This window comes from Xylona heveae (assembly GCF_001619985.1).
Source record: "Xylona heveae TC161 unplaced genomic scaffold L228scaffold_12, whole genome shotgun sequence".
NCBI lineage: Eukaryota > Fungi > Ascomycota > Xylonomycetes > Xylonales > Xylonaceae > Xylona > Xylona heveae.
The window spans coordinates 449,459-466,210 of NW_017264204.1; the positions used below are offsets into that span (position 1 = coordinate 449,459).

General features: G+C 48.4%; 5 protein-coding genes across 5 annotated transcripts in view; 3 read left to right on the plus strand and 2 right to left on the minus strand.

Annotated features, from left to right (window-relative positions):
- The window catches only part of L228DRAFT_250768 (putative arginine permease), a 2,403-nt gene extending 2,289 nt beyond the window's left edge, over positions 1-114 (plus strand). The window contains exon 3 of the mRNA XM_018333407.1: positions 94-114. The gene's annotated coding sequence lies outside the window, so the exon portion shown is untranslated. The remainder of the gene's footprint in view (positions 1-93) is intronic.
- Positions 115-665: 551 nt separating this feature from the next.
- On the plus strand, positions 666-4,857 carry L228DRAFT_263560 (kinase-like protein). The gene is made up of 6 exons (XM_018334503.1): positions 666-1,321; positions 1,480-1,540; positions 1,624-1,630; positions 1,973-2,206; positions 2,271-2,343; positions 2,376-4,857. Exons 1-6 carry the CDS (start codon positions 805-807, stop codon positions 4,376-4,378), a joined length of 2,895 nt encoding a protein of 964 aa, XP_018185254.1. The 5' UTR covers positions 666-804; the 3' UTR covers positions 4,379-4,857.
- Positions 4,756-6,284, minus strand: L228DRAFT_38994 (hypothetical protein). The gene is made up of 3 exons (XM_018336546.1): positions 6,043-6,284; positions 5,267-5,935; positions 4,756-5,148 (listed from the first exon to the last, which is right to left on the minus strand). Exons 1-3 carry the CDS (start codon positions 6,159-6,161, stop codon positions 5,133-5,135), a joined length of 804 nt encoding a protein of 267 aa, XP_018185255.1. The 5' UTR covers positions 6,162-6,284; the 3' UTR covers positions 4,756-5,132.
- A 2,733-nt stretch (positions 6,285-9,017) lies between these two features.
- On the plus strand, positions 9,018-11,098 carry L228DRAFT_250774 (hypothetical protein). Its single transcript, XM_018333408.1, has one exon. The coding sequence runs from the start codon at positions 9,047-9,049 to the stop codon at positions 10,781-10,783; it is 1,737 nt and encodes a 578-aa protein (XP_018185256.1). The 5' UTR covers positions 9,018-9,046; the 3' UTR covers positions 10,784-11,098.
- Positions 11,099-13,081: 1,983 nt separating this feature from the next.
- On the minus strand, positions 13,082-15,408 carry L228DRAFT_271022 (hypothetical protein; the record flags this gene model as incomplete). The annotated part of the gene is made up of 2 exons (XM_018335473.1): positions 13,082-14,130; positions 14,199-15,408. The coding sequence occupies 2 exons, from the start codon at positions 15,406-15,408 to the stop codon at positions 13,082-13,084; spliced, it is 2,259 nt and encodes a 752-aa protein (XP_018185257.1).
- Between the last annotated feature and the right edge of the window lie 1,344 nt (positions 15,409-16,752).

Below are 16,752 nucleotides of genomic sequence, written 5' to 3' on the forward strand. Positions count from 1 at the left end.
GAGCAAGCCCTTGAAACGAATATCACCGTCGCTCATCGAATTCTCTTGCTAACTATCTCGCCTAGAATCAACTGCGCCGACTGTTGCCGGATCTTTTTTTTTTTTTTTTTTTTAGATTTTAGCTACGATACCATTAGATTTTGTATTATGGTGTAATGTATATTATGATCATGAAATCCTTTGCATACCTACCTACCTACGTGTTAAATAGATTATTGACGGGTTTTCTTGACTGAGAATCTTCTAAATGTGATTGAGTTTGCTGAATGTGCTGGTACGCCGATTTCGAGTGGCCTCCTCTAGTTCTTCTTTTAAATAGTGACTGAGTCGTGGATGTTCATGACGCCTCTCTCAATTCTATACGGAGAAATGTTTCGCGCGCAGCGGATCTACACATTTTTCTAATCCAGCCACAAGTACAAATTTCGGGCGTTTATAAATGAAAACAAATTTTAGAGCCCCGGGAACAGATCCAATACTCCTTAAGTTGTCAGAAAGTTACAATACTCTGCCTCCTATGTTGGAGTAATGATCACTGGGGCAGTATTTTACTTCGGTCCTCCGGACCGCAGCAAAAATGATGTAACCTCATCGGGATTCCTGCATGATATGTAAGGAATATGCCAGCGAAGAGGTGGGACAGCCTGTACTTTTGAGCTCGTCTGCCCATAAGAATTTCTGGTGAGAAACAGCTTTCTTCTCCTGCGTGGAACGGTTACTGCTCAGAACCGACAACATATATACATTTCCCAGTACTGGTCATCTAGTATTTCAACTTTTTCAGCGTCTCATCAAATATTCAAAATGTCCTCTCTACCAGATCCTCGTCGAATCGTGACGGGCCATGACAAGGACGGCCGGGCCATCTTCGAATCCGATAAGCTTCTGACACCTTACAATTTCCTTGACGACAACACGCCCAAGGGCAAAGGACAGCTCGAATTTGCCACAATCTGGCGAAGCGATACTATCCCCGCTGATAACCAAGCAGCCTGGGAAGAGCTCAATGACAAACGCATCCCGCTCAGCACTTCCACTGGGGCTACCGCACGTTACGTCGATTTTCCTCCTGGGCCGAGCGTGATGCATCGGACTGTCTCGCTCGATTTTGGCATCGTGATAAAGGGGGAAATTGTCCTCGAGCTCGATGATGGAGCCGAGAAGCTGGTCAAAGAGGGGGACGTCGTTGTACAGAGGGGTACAATTCACGCTTGGCATAATCGATCAGACAAAAACACCAGAATGCTCTTTGTTTTGTTGCCGGCTAAGCCGATCACTGTTGGAGCAGACAAGGAAGAGTTCGGAGCTACTGTCATTCCCGGTCATTAGACCCATTCTGAGAGGTATCGCTCCAGGCCATCTGAATGGACGTGTTCTCTTTTCTAGTGGGACTTCTTGTGTTATACCTGCAACGCCGGCTCGCTTCTGAAAAGGTTGCACATGCCCAGTGCTTGTGATGGTGACCTGGGATTCTGCAAGGCAATGTTCGAGCTATACTAGAGAAGTTGAAGACTCAAGCAACATTCCTCGATCCATACTTGTATGTTATTCGTACGTGAAGAAGCACGTGGGTGGTCAAGTTGAAATTGCCAATCAGAACTCATATATATATCTTACCTTTAGCTTGGCCGTAAGTAACCGTGCCAGCCCAATTTCCGAGTGACGTCTCCATCGATCCTCAAATAACGGAGTTGCTTTGGATGCCCAAGAAAGTAAATTTACATGTTGACCCATTTTCAATATTTAAGGAGTGATGAAGCTGAAAATGACCAGGAAATTTCATGTTCGATCGCAGTAGTCTCCTCTGTTACTGCCATTTAATTCCTTGGTTCCCTCCGGCTGACCATATCCCAATGCAGGTTGGCCAAGGTTGATTATCCGTTTTCGGCTAGTGCCCGTCGGCCTGAATTTAGTTCAGCTTCAAGAAATCCCACTTTTTGACACGATCTGCCTATTCTTCACTTTACCCCAGATCTTCCAGGTTTCGCGCCTTGGACAAGTATACAGAGTTTCTCTTCCGTCGTCATTTCTTCAGGCGACTCACCGTCGACTAAAAAGGAGAGTTACATTACCATCTATGGGCCGGTCGTCGATCTCGTTCAACTCAATTTCATCTGTTACGACACTTCCACATCGTCTCTCTGGGACAGAGGTGGATTGTGACCTCAAGGAATCCGCTCTATCGCCGAATACCTCATTCGCCTCAGTGAGCTGGCTACTGGCATTAAGTCCGTCCTGAGCTGGGCGGACGGTAAACTTTTAAAAAAAAGTACACGACATACTCTTTGGATGTTCCCTTGATCCGTCTTTTCTATGACGGCGCCCGCCATCCGCTGAGGAAAGGTATAGCTGAGTGGGTTATTCAACTTGATAAGAGGCGCGAGCTGTTCTATTGGGACAAAACGTTGCATCCCAAGGCGGAAGACCGGAAGAGATGTTTGCATTCGACGCGACCGACAAGCACTTTGCGACCAAGGGACAAGAGGCTAACGATGGCCTCCCGGCGGATCGATCTCATAACCACACCGATAGAGTCGCATCCGACGACTTTGAGGTTAGGGACAGACGGCCATCCCAGGATGACACTTGGATCACCCCAGGTTTTGCGGGTGAAAGCCCGGTAGACGTGCGACCCATAACGCAAGATAACCCTCAGCGCCGAGCTGACCAAGAGACTGCACTTCACTCCAAACCTAGCACCGTAAAGCCTAGGGAGAATACTTCAGAAGCTGGCCGACCTAGCACCGATACTGCTCAAAATGGGGCGAAGCTTCGTAGTCATCTTGACGGCCGCGGACGCCAGAATGCTGGAATTCCTCCCGTTCCCGGAGACAAAGCTGCCAAAAGAAAGAAGAAGAAGGAGATGAAAAAAGCCGCGCCCGCGCTTCAAACCATTCGAGGATTCACTCCTGCGCCCTCGGGAGACGAGGATTCGGATCATTCCACAGCAACGAACTACTCCAGCCACCCTCTCAAGATGAAAGACTGGGCAAGCCCCTTTAGTAGTCCAACATCGCGGCCACTTTCATCTTGCTCACACGGAGGGATCAGCGCATTGAAGCTGAAGGTCGACAATTTGAGCCTCGATGCCACTTCAGAAAAGGGTGGCCCGTCCAAGGATCAAATGGAGCCTGAGGCGGGAGATAGTGGGGATAGCGTGTCATCTGAAGCGCGCAGTGATGTCGATGCTGGAGAAATGACAACTTATACAGTGCCGTTGGAACACGACTTTGTTAGCCCGGATGCAGTTCAGAAGCCGGTCGACGGACGACCAGAAGCCCCTCTGGCGGAGCATCCTCTGGTGCGCAAAATGGCGGCGTCAGACTTTGAGCCGCTCAACTGCCTTGGCAAAGGCACCTTTGGAACTGTACTCCTTGTGAAGCAGAAAGCCACCGGCAGGCTATACGCGCAGAAGCAATTCCGTAAAGCTTCACTGACTGTCCATAAACGACTGGTAGAGCAGACCAAGACTGAGCGAGTCATCCTCGAGAGCGTCAACCGGCACCCTTTTGTGGTTAAACTATACTACGCGTTTCAGGACCATGAGAAGTTGTACTTGATCCTTGAGTATGCCCAAGGTGGAGAACTCTTTACTCACCTTGCCATGGAGCGCATGTTTTCGGAGGATGTCGCAGCCTTTTACATGGCCGAGATGGTTCTTGCGCTCGAGCATCTACATCAGAATGTTGGCGTCGTCTATCGAGACCTCAAGCCGGAAAACTGCCTGCTCGACTCTGAAGGCCACCTGCTCCTAACCGACTTTGGCCTTAGCAAAGTTGCAGTCGATGGGGACCACTGCAAGTCAGTCCTCGGTACCATAGAATACATGGCACCTGAGGTTGTCCAAGGCAACAATTACAATCACGCAGTCGACTGGTGGTCACTTGGAGCTCTTGGTTTCGATCTCTTGACCGGTTCCCCTCCCTTCCAAGGAAACAACCATGCCAAGATTCAGGAGCGCATCCTAAAGCAAAAGCTCTCACTTCCCTATTTTCTCAGCCCCGATGCAAAAGACTTGTTAACTAGATTGCTTCGGAAAGAGCCCAACCGTCGCCTGGGTGCAAATATGCCCAAAGACCTGCAGATAATCAGGAAGCATCGATTCTTTAGGAAAATTGATTGGAAGAAGCTGGAACGTCGGGAGCTCGAGCCGCCGATTAAGCCCCTCATCACCGACCCTGCTCTCGCGGAAAATTTTTCCAAAGATTTTACTGACCTGGCGCTGAGCCCTGTTGTACAGTGCGGCATGGACATGGCAGCGGCAGCAAATGCAAACAGACCTAAGCTCGACGCTGATCCATTTGGTGGATTCAGCTTTGTTGCTAGCCACTCTTTGCTCGCTCATGATCATGAAGACGGGTTCCATTTCGAGACCTAATCTTTATTATCGACTCTCAAAACCTTGCATACATAAAATTCTAGTTGGCGTCTTGGGAGTTTTGTCTTTGCTCATTAATCTAATGCTTTTTTTTTTCCGAGGTTGAAAGTTTACATGCATATCATAATTCGCTTGGCATCAACATCAATCCTACTTTTATTGCTTTGCTCTTACGCTTCTAAATATTCTGCTCCGCTGGGCGTAATGTTTTACTTTGCTCTGCTACTCTTGATGACTTTGCAATCATTATTATATGTGCTTCTGCTTTTCTTTTACCATATCCAGAAGACTAGAATAAGATGTAGGTATTGTCTTGTGGCTCACAGATCTTAGAAGTTCCGACACGAGCGTACACCAATATGGCCGTTATAATCATATTTGTATTAAACCATTGAGAATATACGATTATCATTAAGCTAAATTCTTTGAGCTCATAATGCTCCGCATATATAGAAATAATAAGATACGTCAGTCTGATCGAAAGAAGGGAGTTTCCGTCCGATTAAGTCCCAGAAAAACTGATATGGAAACTGGTATGCTGTGTATAGAGTAATCCTTGAAGGTAATGAAGCGGCATAAAAACTAATATCCGATGTGGGTATCTTCTGACGCGAGTCAGCATTCTGGTCTAAAAACAAATTTACGCAATACAAGGATGAACAATTTCGTCGTCGATTACTGCCATTGATATCTTTGGTTTCGTTGTTCGTGAATATATTGATGACGTTCTTTATCAGATTTGCTGTTCACGAGGTCATGGTTGCCCGTCACTAAAGGAAACAAAGATATAAGTAAGCCACGTCCTCAACATTAGTCATGGAGAGAGGAGCTGGAGTAAATATGTGGCTCCAAAGGTTAACAAGTGATAGAAAAGCAGGGACGACTTGCGTGGCATCCATAAGGTCATCCAGATGGTTGCACATAGCAACAAATAAGTCGAAGAAGAGCTTCCCGCCAATTTCCATCTCCATCTGCATTGTGCCGCTTCGCTTGAACGTCTCACGGCATTGGATAATGAGAGCCAGATAGTGGGCTCGCAGGCGAGATTCAGAGTCTGGAGTATTGTCGTACGCAAAGCGAGCGGACCGCAACACTGTTGCTACTTCAATGCCACTCTGGAGGCCTTGTTTACGGAGTGCTAAACGCTTGAGTTCCTCTAGGCCGTATTTCTCCGCGTACGAATAGACGACGGTTTCTCTAAGAATCAATCCGTCAAGTCCAGCAACACTGATTGTCGGACGCTGGCCCCGAGCTTCTACCTCATTTGGGTTTTGATACGGATGGCCATCCTCGATTCGTTCCAAATACCAAGCATCGTGCTTCTTGTCGTGAAGCAGACGCGGTGAATAGTCTCCCTTATAGAGATATTCAAGAATACAGGAGAAAGCTTCTGGCTCTTCATCAGACAGCACGACCCTTCGGGTGTTGGCGGAATCGAAACTAGCCGTCCGACAAGCGTTTCGGAGGTAGGGAGAGGCAGAGAGAACGTCCTGATGAGCTGCAAATAGACGCTGCTCACGTCCGACTACGAGGGTTACGATTGGGGACGTGAGAGAGCTACGTTTCGGCTGTTAGCATCGATTTCCTTGGAGATTTCTTCGAAAGGCCCTCGCGGAATATCGGGTATGTTATAGCCGGCTATATGAGAATGAAGATGTGCTCACCCTTCTACAGGCGAAGCCATGTCGAGGTTTGGCAGCGTCGAGTCGCGCTTTTTTGTCAAGTGTTTGACAAGGCTCTCCTTGCCGGCACGATTTTTGAAGCCTCGAGGATGTTGTATCATGTTTGATACTGCACCTGGGCAGGTATGTTCTGAGCCTTGAAGCCGGTAGAGGGATCGGAACGGCCAGGAATCGGGAAGTTTAGAAAAAACCAATACGTGGAAAGATTAGAAGTGTTATTGTTTACAACAGACCCTGAGGAATCCCCCTCAGAGGGTCTCATTCAGCAGACTGGAAATGAGCCATATGCTCTTCCACTGAGCCTCCCTGAAAGGCTTCGCCCTGAAATCTGCGGCACACTGGGGTTGCTAACGTCGGAGGAGGAGGAATGGAGTAAGAGAAATGGCGGAAGGAGAAAGAAGACGATCAGTTGGACATCTTGTCTGCCTGATGGACCCCTTCGCAGTCATGTGACGGCACCAACCTTGACGTACGAGTGTATCACGCGTCCCATATAATCGATGATCCCAGGGTATATCGATCGTTTTTTTAACTTCCATTAGGTTCTTTGATGACGAAAGTTCCGAATACCTCAGAATCCAACATCATTATGATGATGACGGATTTTTGAAAGAATAAAAAGGGCAAATCTATTTTTGGAGCATCCGACAAGCCGGAACCCAGGATGCTTGCATGATCTGACAGCAAGGAGCAACTGAGCTTATAGCTGCGCTGGATCCAGGGACCTTGATAAACTCGATGATCAGGGTGAGAAGTCTATTCTCCTCAGTAGTTATTTTTATAAGTACCCTGGTGAAAGCATACTTTTCAAAAAAGCCTCGATCAGCTCAAGAATGTTGGTCAATTATTGGTTGGATCCCTCTAATTGCTTCTCCTCCTTGAAAGTTTCGCTGACGATATAATTAGCAGTCCAGGAGCTGCCGGGTCGCTTATCATGTGGTGGTGATTGGCTCCAATCAAGCCTCCTCGCTGGAGGAGGGAGACTGCAAATGGCGACTTCCCCTTCGCCAATGGAGCTTACTGACGATGACAAGCCACTGGAGCTGCTCCTTCCAAAGAGCTCCTTGTCAAGCCTCTCTTTATTCTTAGCACGACCAAATATGGGAGTTTCCACAATCCCTGGCAAAGAATGCAGTAGTGGATGAAATTATACCAAATATTTATGAACATCTGATAATACAAATCTGTGCAAATGTTATGCATCCCGCTCTCAAGGCGCCACCCCTGCTCTGGTCCGTGTCGCGTGGGGACGCACGGGCGAGCGATGGCGATTCAGCCGCAGCGGATCGTTAAGAGGCACGCGCTCGTCGCATTGCGGGTCTCTGTGATTCCAATTCCTCAATTCTATTCCATCACTCTAGGAGACAGAGATAGAGATGACCATAGAGAAACGAGCAAAAGCACTGTGATCTCGCGGGTTCGAGAAATCAACCTATCTCATCAAATTGGGGATTTGGGCCCCGTTTCGCTCGTTGAATCTCCGCAGCGGAGCGCCCCGTGCGGGCCGACGCGGCGAATGCGAAACTGGTAGGCTGTGTTTCCCAGCATCACCGATATTGCCTAATGACGTTATCCAGGTTATACTTGATGATTGCTCTGATTTGTCCCTTTTATATTAGAAACGTCATATAGAATTTTTTTTTGGACTCAGCTTTTGACCTAGAGACGCCGCGTCACATTAGGCAGCCCGGTAGGGCCATTGGAAGTCAGTCAGAACGTCCCAGTTGAGCTAGAACCGACGAAGATCTTTTATATCTTATGAGCCTACATGGAATATCAAATATACTCCCCGGTTATTATACGACTGAGTTGATGAAAAGCTCATTCTAGCCATGAACGGGCTTGGGCTTTTTATTGACTCTTCCTCGCGCCAGAGCGGCGGAGGTTCAGTCGAGGGGAACGGCGCCGCTGGACCTTCCACTTCGTCCCTATCCAGTTCAGCCTTTTCGCATAATGATACAGAGATTGCGGGTCCGTCCTTGACACCTGATGCGCGAAAATGGGGGCGATCTTCCTATCCACCATCTCTACCACCAGGGTCAGAGCCGGCATATGCTATGCCTTCACCACCGGCTCTTCCAACATTCCCTTCAGATACGGCTTATAGTCCGCTGGTCCAGGACATGGGAGGTCAAAGTCCAATTTCTCAAAAGCCGGACATTCTTTCTCGATCAGCCACTGTTCTCAAAGCAACGAATCGAAAATTGGTGGGAACCATTCGTCGTTCAATCCGGTCCCCCATCAACCCTCTCAGTCCGGCTTACAAGAACTCGACCAATCAGTACAAGGCATTGGATGATGACGAGGATAATCAGTCAAAACAAAAGGGTGTCCAGCAGTCTACGAGAGAAATTGATAACTCTCGCGAAGACGACGAGCCCGTAAACTTTGACGTTACTTCATTTACTGGGCCGTCAATTGCGCTTAAGACGATAAATGCGGAATCATCTGCAGAAGAGGAATCCCAAGATAATGGGACCATTTCCGAGTTCAACCGGCTCGAATCGCAAGGGAAGCTGACCGGGGGGCTGGGGAAGGGCATGGAGCATTTGGTCACTCTCCAGCTGGCCCAGGATTCGCCGGCCGGTGCTAAGGAATCAATTGAACCGCAAAGGCCTATAACCATTGATGGCAAACTCTCCCGATACAGAACAATCAGGGAAGCTGGGCAAAGAGAAGCAAAACAACGCGGGGAGATGATTGTTGTCGAAGGTAACCCGTTGCCGATTAGTTTTTTTCTCTCCCCAAGTCACAATCAGAGGACATACTGACTCTTTACTTAGATTCGGTTCCTGCGATTGACTTGAGTTCTCTTGCCGGAGGTGAATCTTCTGACAAGAATGATACCCGTCGCAGCACTATGCCGATCAACGAAGGGAAAAGGTCTTACTTCCCTCCTCCTGGTAAGTTACAATGGTTGTGCGAGCACGCGTGCACTTCTGACACTGCTTCAGACCCGAATATGCCGAATTGGCGACCTTTCTCAATGCGTCGGCCATACATCACCATGCTGATTCTCGTTTCCTTATTGCTTGGTGGAGTCCAAGAATATCTTTATCAAAGGTCTGCTTGGCTGGCAGGAAAAAATCGAGGCTTGATCGAGTTCAGATCAGCTCAATCAATCAGTATATCCAACTACTTCGCTTGGAAGTATATGCCGACGATAGTCCTTGTGACATACGGTGTGCTCTGGCAAATTGTCGACTACGAGGTGAAACGTCTCGAGCCTTATTATCAATTATCGAAACCAGATGGGGCACTTGCCGCCCATTCCCTCAACCTTGATTATCTCACATACTGGAGCTATCTGGCGCCCGTTAAAGCCTTGCGCTACAGACAATGGGCCGTGGTGTCGTCTTCTGTTGCTACCTTATTGGCAGGCGGACTCGTGCCAACGCTACAGTCTGCTTCTGTCACGCTCTACCCCGATTCCAAAAACCGACGGGTCAATGAACTGAAATTTGTACGCATCAATCCAATATGGTCAAGGCTTTTGACCACATCTCTTGTCCTCGTGGCTGTGCTAGGCCTCATTCTCATGCTACAGCTCCGACGCCGGTCTGGTCTGCTCAGCGATCCCAAGGGCATTGCTGGAATTGCTGCGATGGCCCAAAAGAGCCATATCCTCATGGACTTTTCGGGCCTTGACACTGCAAAGCCGGACGTGATCCATCAGAAGCTGCGCTACCAGCGATATATCTTGTACAAGTCTTGCTTTTGGCAAGGCGAATACGTCGGACACGATACTGACGAGCCTGGGATTGTTCCAAACGCAAATCACCATAATCCCCACCCGCCCATGCTTCGGCTGAAAGCAGGCATACCTTTTATCGCATTCATGATCATAGTCATGATCCTCATCCCAGTCTTCACCTTTACTTCCGCCAACATTGTGACCGAGAAACTCCCCTTTCTCTTCACCGCCATGGCCGTCCTTATCAAACTCAGCTGGGGCACGCTCGAATGCGACGTGCGTATGATCGAGCCCTTTTACATTCTCTCCAAACGAAATGCGCCCCCAAAGACCCTCACGCTCGACTACACGGGAACTGTGCCGGGGTACATCATCTTTCATTCCCTCATCAACAAACACTTTCTCATCTCCCTCGTCGGCATCGGCGCAATTGCCACTGAAGTGCTTACCGTCTGTGTATCCTCTTTTGCCGTCAAGGGCAGCGACTTTTTCCCTGCCCACAACAACAACAACAACAACACCACCACCCCCGCCGCCGCTGACCATTCTCTTACACACAGCCTCTTCGCTCGACTCCCCCAGGCCCTGAGTACTAGTCCCAATATGAACACTACCGCTCCTGACCCCAGACAGCAATTGGGCGGCGACCAAACCGTCCGGTCATTCTGGATCTCTTTTTCCCTCGCCCAACTCATCCTCCTCTTTCTCATCCTCGCCGCCACCCTCGTCTACCTCCGTCGGCGGCACGCCTTTCTGCCCCGCCAGCCAAACACCATTGCTAGCATCCTGGCGTTTATCCACCAGAGCACCATGCTCTGGCAATTCATCGACACGGAACGCATGGACTCGCGCACCATGACACAGCATCTCACGGCCCTAGGCCAGACATACGGCCTTGGCGTCTTTCGCGGCCGCGACGGCGAGGACCATTGTGGCGTGGATAGAGAACCGCTCATTAGCGATTATCGCCACGGTCACAAATATGATTTTGCCCGCCAGAATCGTGTCGAGAATTGGGAGGTTCTGTAGTCTCTGTTGCTTCTCTCATCTTTTTCGACGATTTTTTCCACGTCTTTCCCTTCTCCTTTTTTACTTCTTCTCTCCTTTAACTTGCCTCACCTGTTTTGTAGTAGTGTAGACATATCAGCATTGTCGTTTTCACGAGTAGATATGCATCCGTGGAGTCATTGTAGGATTAGACATGTATTGTTTTCTACATCGCCTTTTGTTTCCCCCTCCTCTTTTCCTCTTTTCCTCTTTTAATACAAAACGCCAGATCGGTTCTAAACTTCTAAACTTCTAGACTCATCAAATTAGAAAATAATTTTAGGTAGCTTATAACTTATTTTTTTTTTGGTCCAGTGTACCGTGTACCGGAATATGTCTATTTCAATTTTTTCAAATGTCTTTCGACTCTTTCCACTGTATTATTCTTTCCACTGTATCTCCCAACGCGTTATACTATATTTCTCAACGCTTTATACTGTATTTCTCAATGTCCTACATTGTATCTCAACGTCCTATATTGTATTGATGAAAGGTAGACTATACTAGGAGTCTAGGTAGCTCTCCACAGACCACTGTATCGCACGTAGAATTGGATCTGCTATACTGCTACGCGACTACAATTCAGCTACACAGCTATACAATCAGCAATAGAGCAGGCAACATAGGACGTACCTAGGTCCTAGGACAAGTGACTAGAAACACATACTAGACACAAAACACGAGGTTCATGACATATAGACATTCGACATTCAACACATATGACATTCGACAATTAACATTCGACGTACACCAGACAGACATCAAAATACTACAATAAGTACTAGACATTACCAGTATTACACATACCATACATTACCAAACATCACCAGTCATCTACCATAGTCACACATGACTCATGCACATTGATACTGTCACAGACAGCCATATTGATACATGATACATGATACACGACACACGACACACGACACACAACAAAAAACACAAAAACACACGACACACAATATATATAAACCTGAAAACCATATATAAATATAAAAATACAGACAAACCTAAAAAAAATGAATATAAAGATAAAAAAAAACTTTTATAAATCAAGACCCAGAAATGCAAAGACCAGAGCAAACCTAATCCCCGACAAATCCCCCAAAAAGAGGGGAAATAAAGCGATGAAACTCCACTTTTAAAACTAATAAAGAGATCATAACAAAGTAACCATCGGATAAAAATTAAAATCAAATGGAGAGAGAAAGAAAAATGGGAAAGAAGCAGACAGCAGCACAAGGTTGAGGTGATGATGAGGACAACGGACAACGGACAACAGACAACATAAGATTGATCATGAATAGTGAATAGTAAATTGTTCCTTGGACGAGTTGTAGATGGTAATATGATAGTAGCAGTCAATGACCATGACAATATGGAAGAAGTAAACAGTTAAATGGTCAATGGTCAGGAAAGAAGCAACTAAAGACATTTTGTTTTGCAAATCGAATGGAAATAAATAGAATGATAACAAATAGAGTGTAGAGCAAAGTAAGAATAAAACTAGCAGGACAAGAAAAACCTAAAACTAAGACATAAGTTGGCATGCGCGCCTTGAGCACCGCACCCGCACCGACACCAGTCCCATGCAAGAGAAAGTATGTGAGAGAGAGAAAGAGAAAAAAGACTCCGCCTCTTCTAGACCTCCCCCTACTCCATCCCATCTACCCCATCTATCCAGGCAATTACAGATCCCGAAAATACCTTTTTTTTCCCTTCTTGAAATGACTGAATCTGAACAACTTGTCGAGGACGGAACAGAAACCGAGACACAGTGGCAGAGAGCCATGGACAAACTCCGACAGTGTAAAAAAAGAACATCAGACGCCTGTTGTGTGTAAAGCCCCGAGCGGCCGTAGCTTCGTTAACCAATTTTTTTTTTTTTGGTGTATTGGCTTCTAGGTTGTCGTGGCACGCCACGAACTACCGCAAGAGCCATTGAAAGAGACTAGAGAGGATTGGACAGGATACTGCACAGCAGCATACTGCCAAACTTCATGTCGAAGCCTCAAAAAGAGGTCATGGAGAATTAATGTGAGTAGATAGGGTATTGATGGGTTGATGATGCTGCTGCCTGCTGAACTTGTTTCCTCGTCGTTATAAAAACATTCAACCGGGAAAATCGCGTTCGCCTTGACCGACAAAAAGTTACTCCAGTCGTACAAAGAGTACCCAAAGCGCCTTGGGCCATGCTAATGGGATGTGAGGCTGCCGTGTACAAACGGGCCTGCTTTATTTTCAAAACAAAGAACCACTTTGCTGCAGATTCTCTTGAATCTAAAAACTTCCATGCGATGATCTCTGAGAGCCCTGTCGATACCTCTGTCTGTTCTGGGCACCACGCGAGGCGGGGCTGTTATCCCCAACGCTTGGACCACGAGCGGTTCTGCGCTTGCGCAAGGGTGTAATGGGAGAATTAACCGCGGCATGTCTGCCGCCCTTGATCACACCCCCGCCCTGTTGAAAAGGTCCCATGGGAGAATATTCACGACTTTGTGCCCGACCAAGCAGGATTTTGTGACGAGTCTGGTTGCTTCGGAAAGCAGTGACGACGCCTCGATCAAAATGCTCGAGCATGCTCCGAGCGGTCACGTCTCCACTTCGAATCGTCTCGGCCTTGTGAGGCGTCGTAGAGGGATTGGCCGCCGTAGAGTTGGCGGGCGATGCTGGAACGTCTGTTTCCTGGCCCGCATCCTCACTGTCAGAGGACCCATCGCCAAAGTCGATAAAGTCATGCACGTTCCAGAGGTCCTCGTCTTCCTCTTCATCGTCGTCATCTTCCATGACATCGCCATCAGGACCCACAGCCTTGAATGGATAAAACGCTTCAGGGGGACCGAGGACTTGACCACTGAGGAGATGTTCGCTGCCGGGAGCACCATGGAGCAAGCCGGGCATCATTAAGTTAGCACCATTACCAATCATAGGGGTGCTGAAGCCATGGCTCGAGTAATCGCTTCGATCATTTTCGCTTTCATCCCCAAGACTCTGGAATGACGTTCGAGGGCTGCTAGAGGCACTGGTATCGCCGCCAGCGAGGAATCCAAACAGTTTGGAATCCCGCTGAAGAGGATTTTGGGCTGGGTAAATGACCATTCGCTTTCCCGAGCTGTCAATGACCGCAATCGGCTTGTTCGGATCAGCGACCCACGAGCCCATCGACGGGCCCGTGCGACGAGCTGGAGGATTGATCGGTCGGCGAAACGACACAGTGCTGCTCGAGTCACTTCCAGAAGATGGACTGGGAGACCGCCGAAGAACGGAGCGACGCCGCACAAGAAGGGCCGGAGGCGGCAAGTCGTCATCAGTCGTGTCGCCTTCTTCGGCTGCAGTTGCGGCGAGATTAGTAAACGGAAAAAAAAGGAGATGGAAAAGATAAAAACACAAATCATACATTCGTAGCTTGCTTCGCTGTCCGAAGAGCTTTCAGACTCTTCATTCTTCTCATTCTGGCCAACATCCTCCAAGTCATCGCTACCGCGAAAGTCCCAATACGAGCCTTCGCCGTCGGAATCGGTAGAGTAGCCGTCATCAGCGTCCTGGTCATTTTCAATCATCAGGCGGAAGCCAGGCTCGAGGCTGTCTTGCTGTAGGAAAAGGTCGGGAAAGTCAAAGTTGTCCTCATCAGACGAGCTCGAGCTGTCAGAGTCGTGATTGTCGGATTGAAATCGAACATGTCGCGCCTCGATATCATCGACCGATGACATATCAAGAGGATTGGAGGGATCAACGAGCTGGACGCCGCCAGCAGCAGTGTCCGGAGCATTGCTGAATTCGGCAATGAATGGAACGTCAGGAAAGAGAAAATTGCCATCGAGGTCAAAGTCTCCCCAATCGCTATCACCGCCAGAGATGCTGGGGGCGGCAGACACGGTAGGGGTGTCGTTCTCTTCCGACTGTATGATTGCGGCTTCTTCCAATTCTTCAAGGTGACCGTGGTCCTCGGCATCCGAGTCGCTGATCAAATCGACGCCGGCATAGTCATCGTCAGAGGTGGCGCCATGTGTGGACACGCCGCCTTCGGCACCATCATGGCTGATGGCACTCTCCGAGTCGACCACGCTGCTGAGCGACTCGCTCGAATCGCTCTTTGTGCGAGAGACTTTGCGGCGGTGAGCCAGAGGGGTCTCATTGTCCGACACGGCCTCGTCGTCGAGGTCGGAGAGCTCTGAGCCTAGATTAGAAAAGGTACGTTTCTTGCCTGCCAATGTAGGCCGAGCATTATCATGCCCCGTCCCATGGGAACCAGCGGCGCTCTTCCCAGCTGTCTTCTTCCCGGCCTTGCGACCATCGAACGGGGCAAAATCATCCGGCTCATCGTCTTGGTCGTCCGACTCGTCCTCGTCCTCGTCCTCGTCGTCGCCATCGTCGTCGCTTCCGAGCGAAGGAGTTTCGGTCCCAGACGCACTGTCGCTAGGACTCCTTGCTTTTCGTCGGCCAAACTTTTTATAGTTTAGAGGTTTTCGGGGTCGGGAGAGTCCCACCGCCGTGGAATTGTCCGTGGGCACGGCATTGTTGAAGTTGTGTTTGGATGATTTCGATCGTCGAAGATCAGCACCTCCAAGAGAGGACTTGTTTGAATAACCGTTTTTGCTGGGAGACATTGTGAAAAAAGAGAGGTCGAATATGTCGTATGAGAAGATGGAAGATTAAGGTAGTGAAAATTTTAGAAGAGGGATGAAAAGCTCAATGCGTCGTCGAGCCGACACAATGAAGTCAGAATTATGTGTTGGAGAAGCTCAGTCTCTCGTCTGCGAGTCCAAGAGGAAAGACCGGGCGAAATATCTTCGTCGGGTTATCAGAGCGTAATCAAAAGTCTTCAAGTTGAGACGTTCGGGACGATCGATCGATGGTAAGCAGATGGATTGATATTCGTTGCAAATCAGCTCTGCTATGGAGCTGGTCAAAAAATCTGTCTGTGTCGTCGTAAAGATTTGCTATCAATTCTCGTTGGCTGGCCGGACTAGAGGGCACGCTGCGTAACGCACGCCCCCCAGTGAGGATTTACAGCGCAGCGACAGCCCCAATCATGATTACTCGACAAAGATAATAATTTGAGTTTATTGGGTTCAAAGTTGGATAAGAGATGAAGACAGAGATTGCAAGGCAAGCGAGAACAGCTCAACGTTGAATGCTGAGAACGAGGAGGGAGAATTGGAGGGAGAGAGAGAGAGGGAGGGAAAAGGATCAGATGGGGATGATGATATGGGCGATGATTAAGGTAATGCTACGGCGGGAAAGAGCATGAGTACTCCGGGGGGGGAAAGAGGGGAGAAAAGTGACGGAGGAAAAGGCCAATTCTCGTCCTTCCTCTTCATCTTTCGTCCTTTCTTCTTCAAACAATTTTGGCCTCTAAAGGCCGAACATCAGAGTCTAGCCGCATTTGGACTCGCGCATCGAACGGCACAGTTGACGCCGGTGGGCCGCCCATGACGCTGATTGGCTCGTGAAACTTTTCACCGCCAAAATTTGCATATTTGCTCGGCCCAAATCAAAGGTCCATACGTAGTAAGTAACCGGTCGTGAGCTGCTCTCACCACTACTCTCATCTCTACACGTCTCTCTCTCATCTGTACCATAGAATATAGGCAGACATTACTTTGTAATTCCAACGGATTCATTACCTCCATAGAGTCATTCTAAAGTAGTGAGTAAAGAGGCAAAATTAATGAGGGACAAGTAGTCATTCTCCACGTCGCCAGTTGAGGCGAAGGAGGCAATTCGAGTCATAACTGGTCACGTAGGGATAGCACAATTACTTGATTCGGATGCATTACTTGTCCAATCCCATGCTAGGTAATTGGAGATGAGTCCAAGTATGACTGGGCGGCAGTAGAGAGCGGGGAGAGACTGAGAGAGCTGCTGTGAACTGCGTGTCATCCAGTCTAATTGCTCTCCTCTCATTCGTTGGTTATAGTTCGTTGTACACCCCTCAATGTCAGCAAGAA

Coding starts and splice junctions, on each gene's coding strand:
- L228DRAFT_263560 (XM_018334503.1), top strand. CDS start 805: ATGTCCTCTCTACCAGATCCTCGTCGAATCGTGACGGGCCATGACAAG. Junction 2,207..2,270: donor CGAATACCTCATTCGCCTCA/GTGAGCTGGCTA, acceptor TTTAAAAAAAAG/TACACGACATACTCTTTGGA. Junction 2,344..2,375: donor CCGCCATCCGCTGAGGAAAG/GTATAGCTGAGT, acceptor CAACTTGATAAG/AGGCGCGAGCTGTTCTATTG.
- L228DRAFT_38994 (XM_018336546.1), bottom strand. CDS start 6,161: ATGATACAACATCCTCGAGGCTTCAAAAATCGTGCCGGCAAGGAGAGC. Junction 5,936..6,042: donor ATGGCTTCGCCTGTAGAAGG/GTGAGCACATCT, acceptor GCCGAAACGTAG/CTCTCTCACGTCCCCAATCG.
- L228DRAFT_250774 (XM_018333408.1), top strand. CDS start 9,047: ATGCGTCGGCCATACATCACCATGCTGATTCTCGTTTCCTTATTGCTT.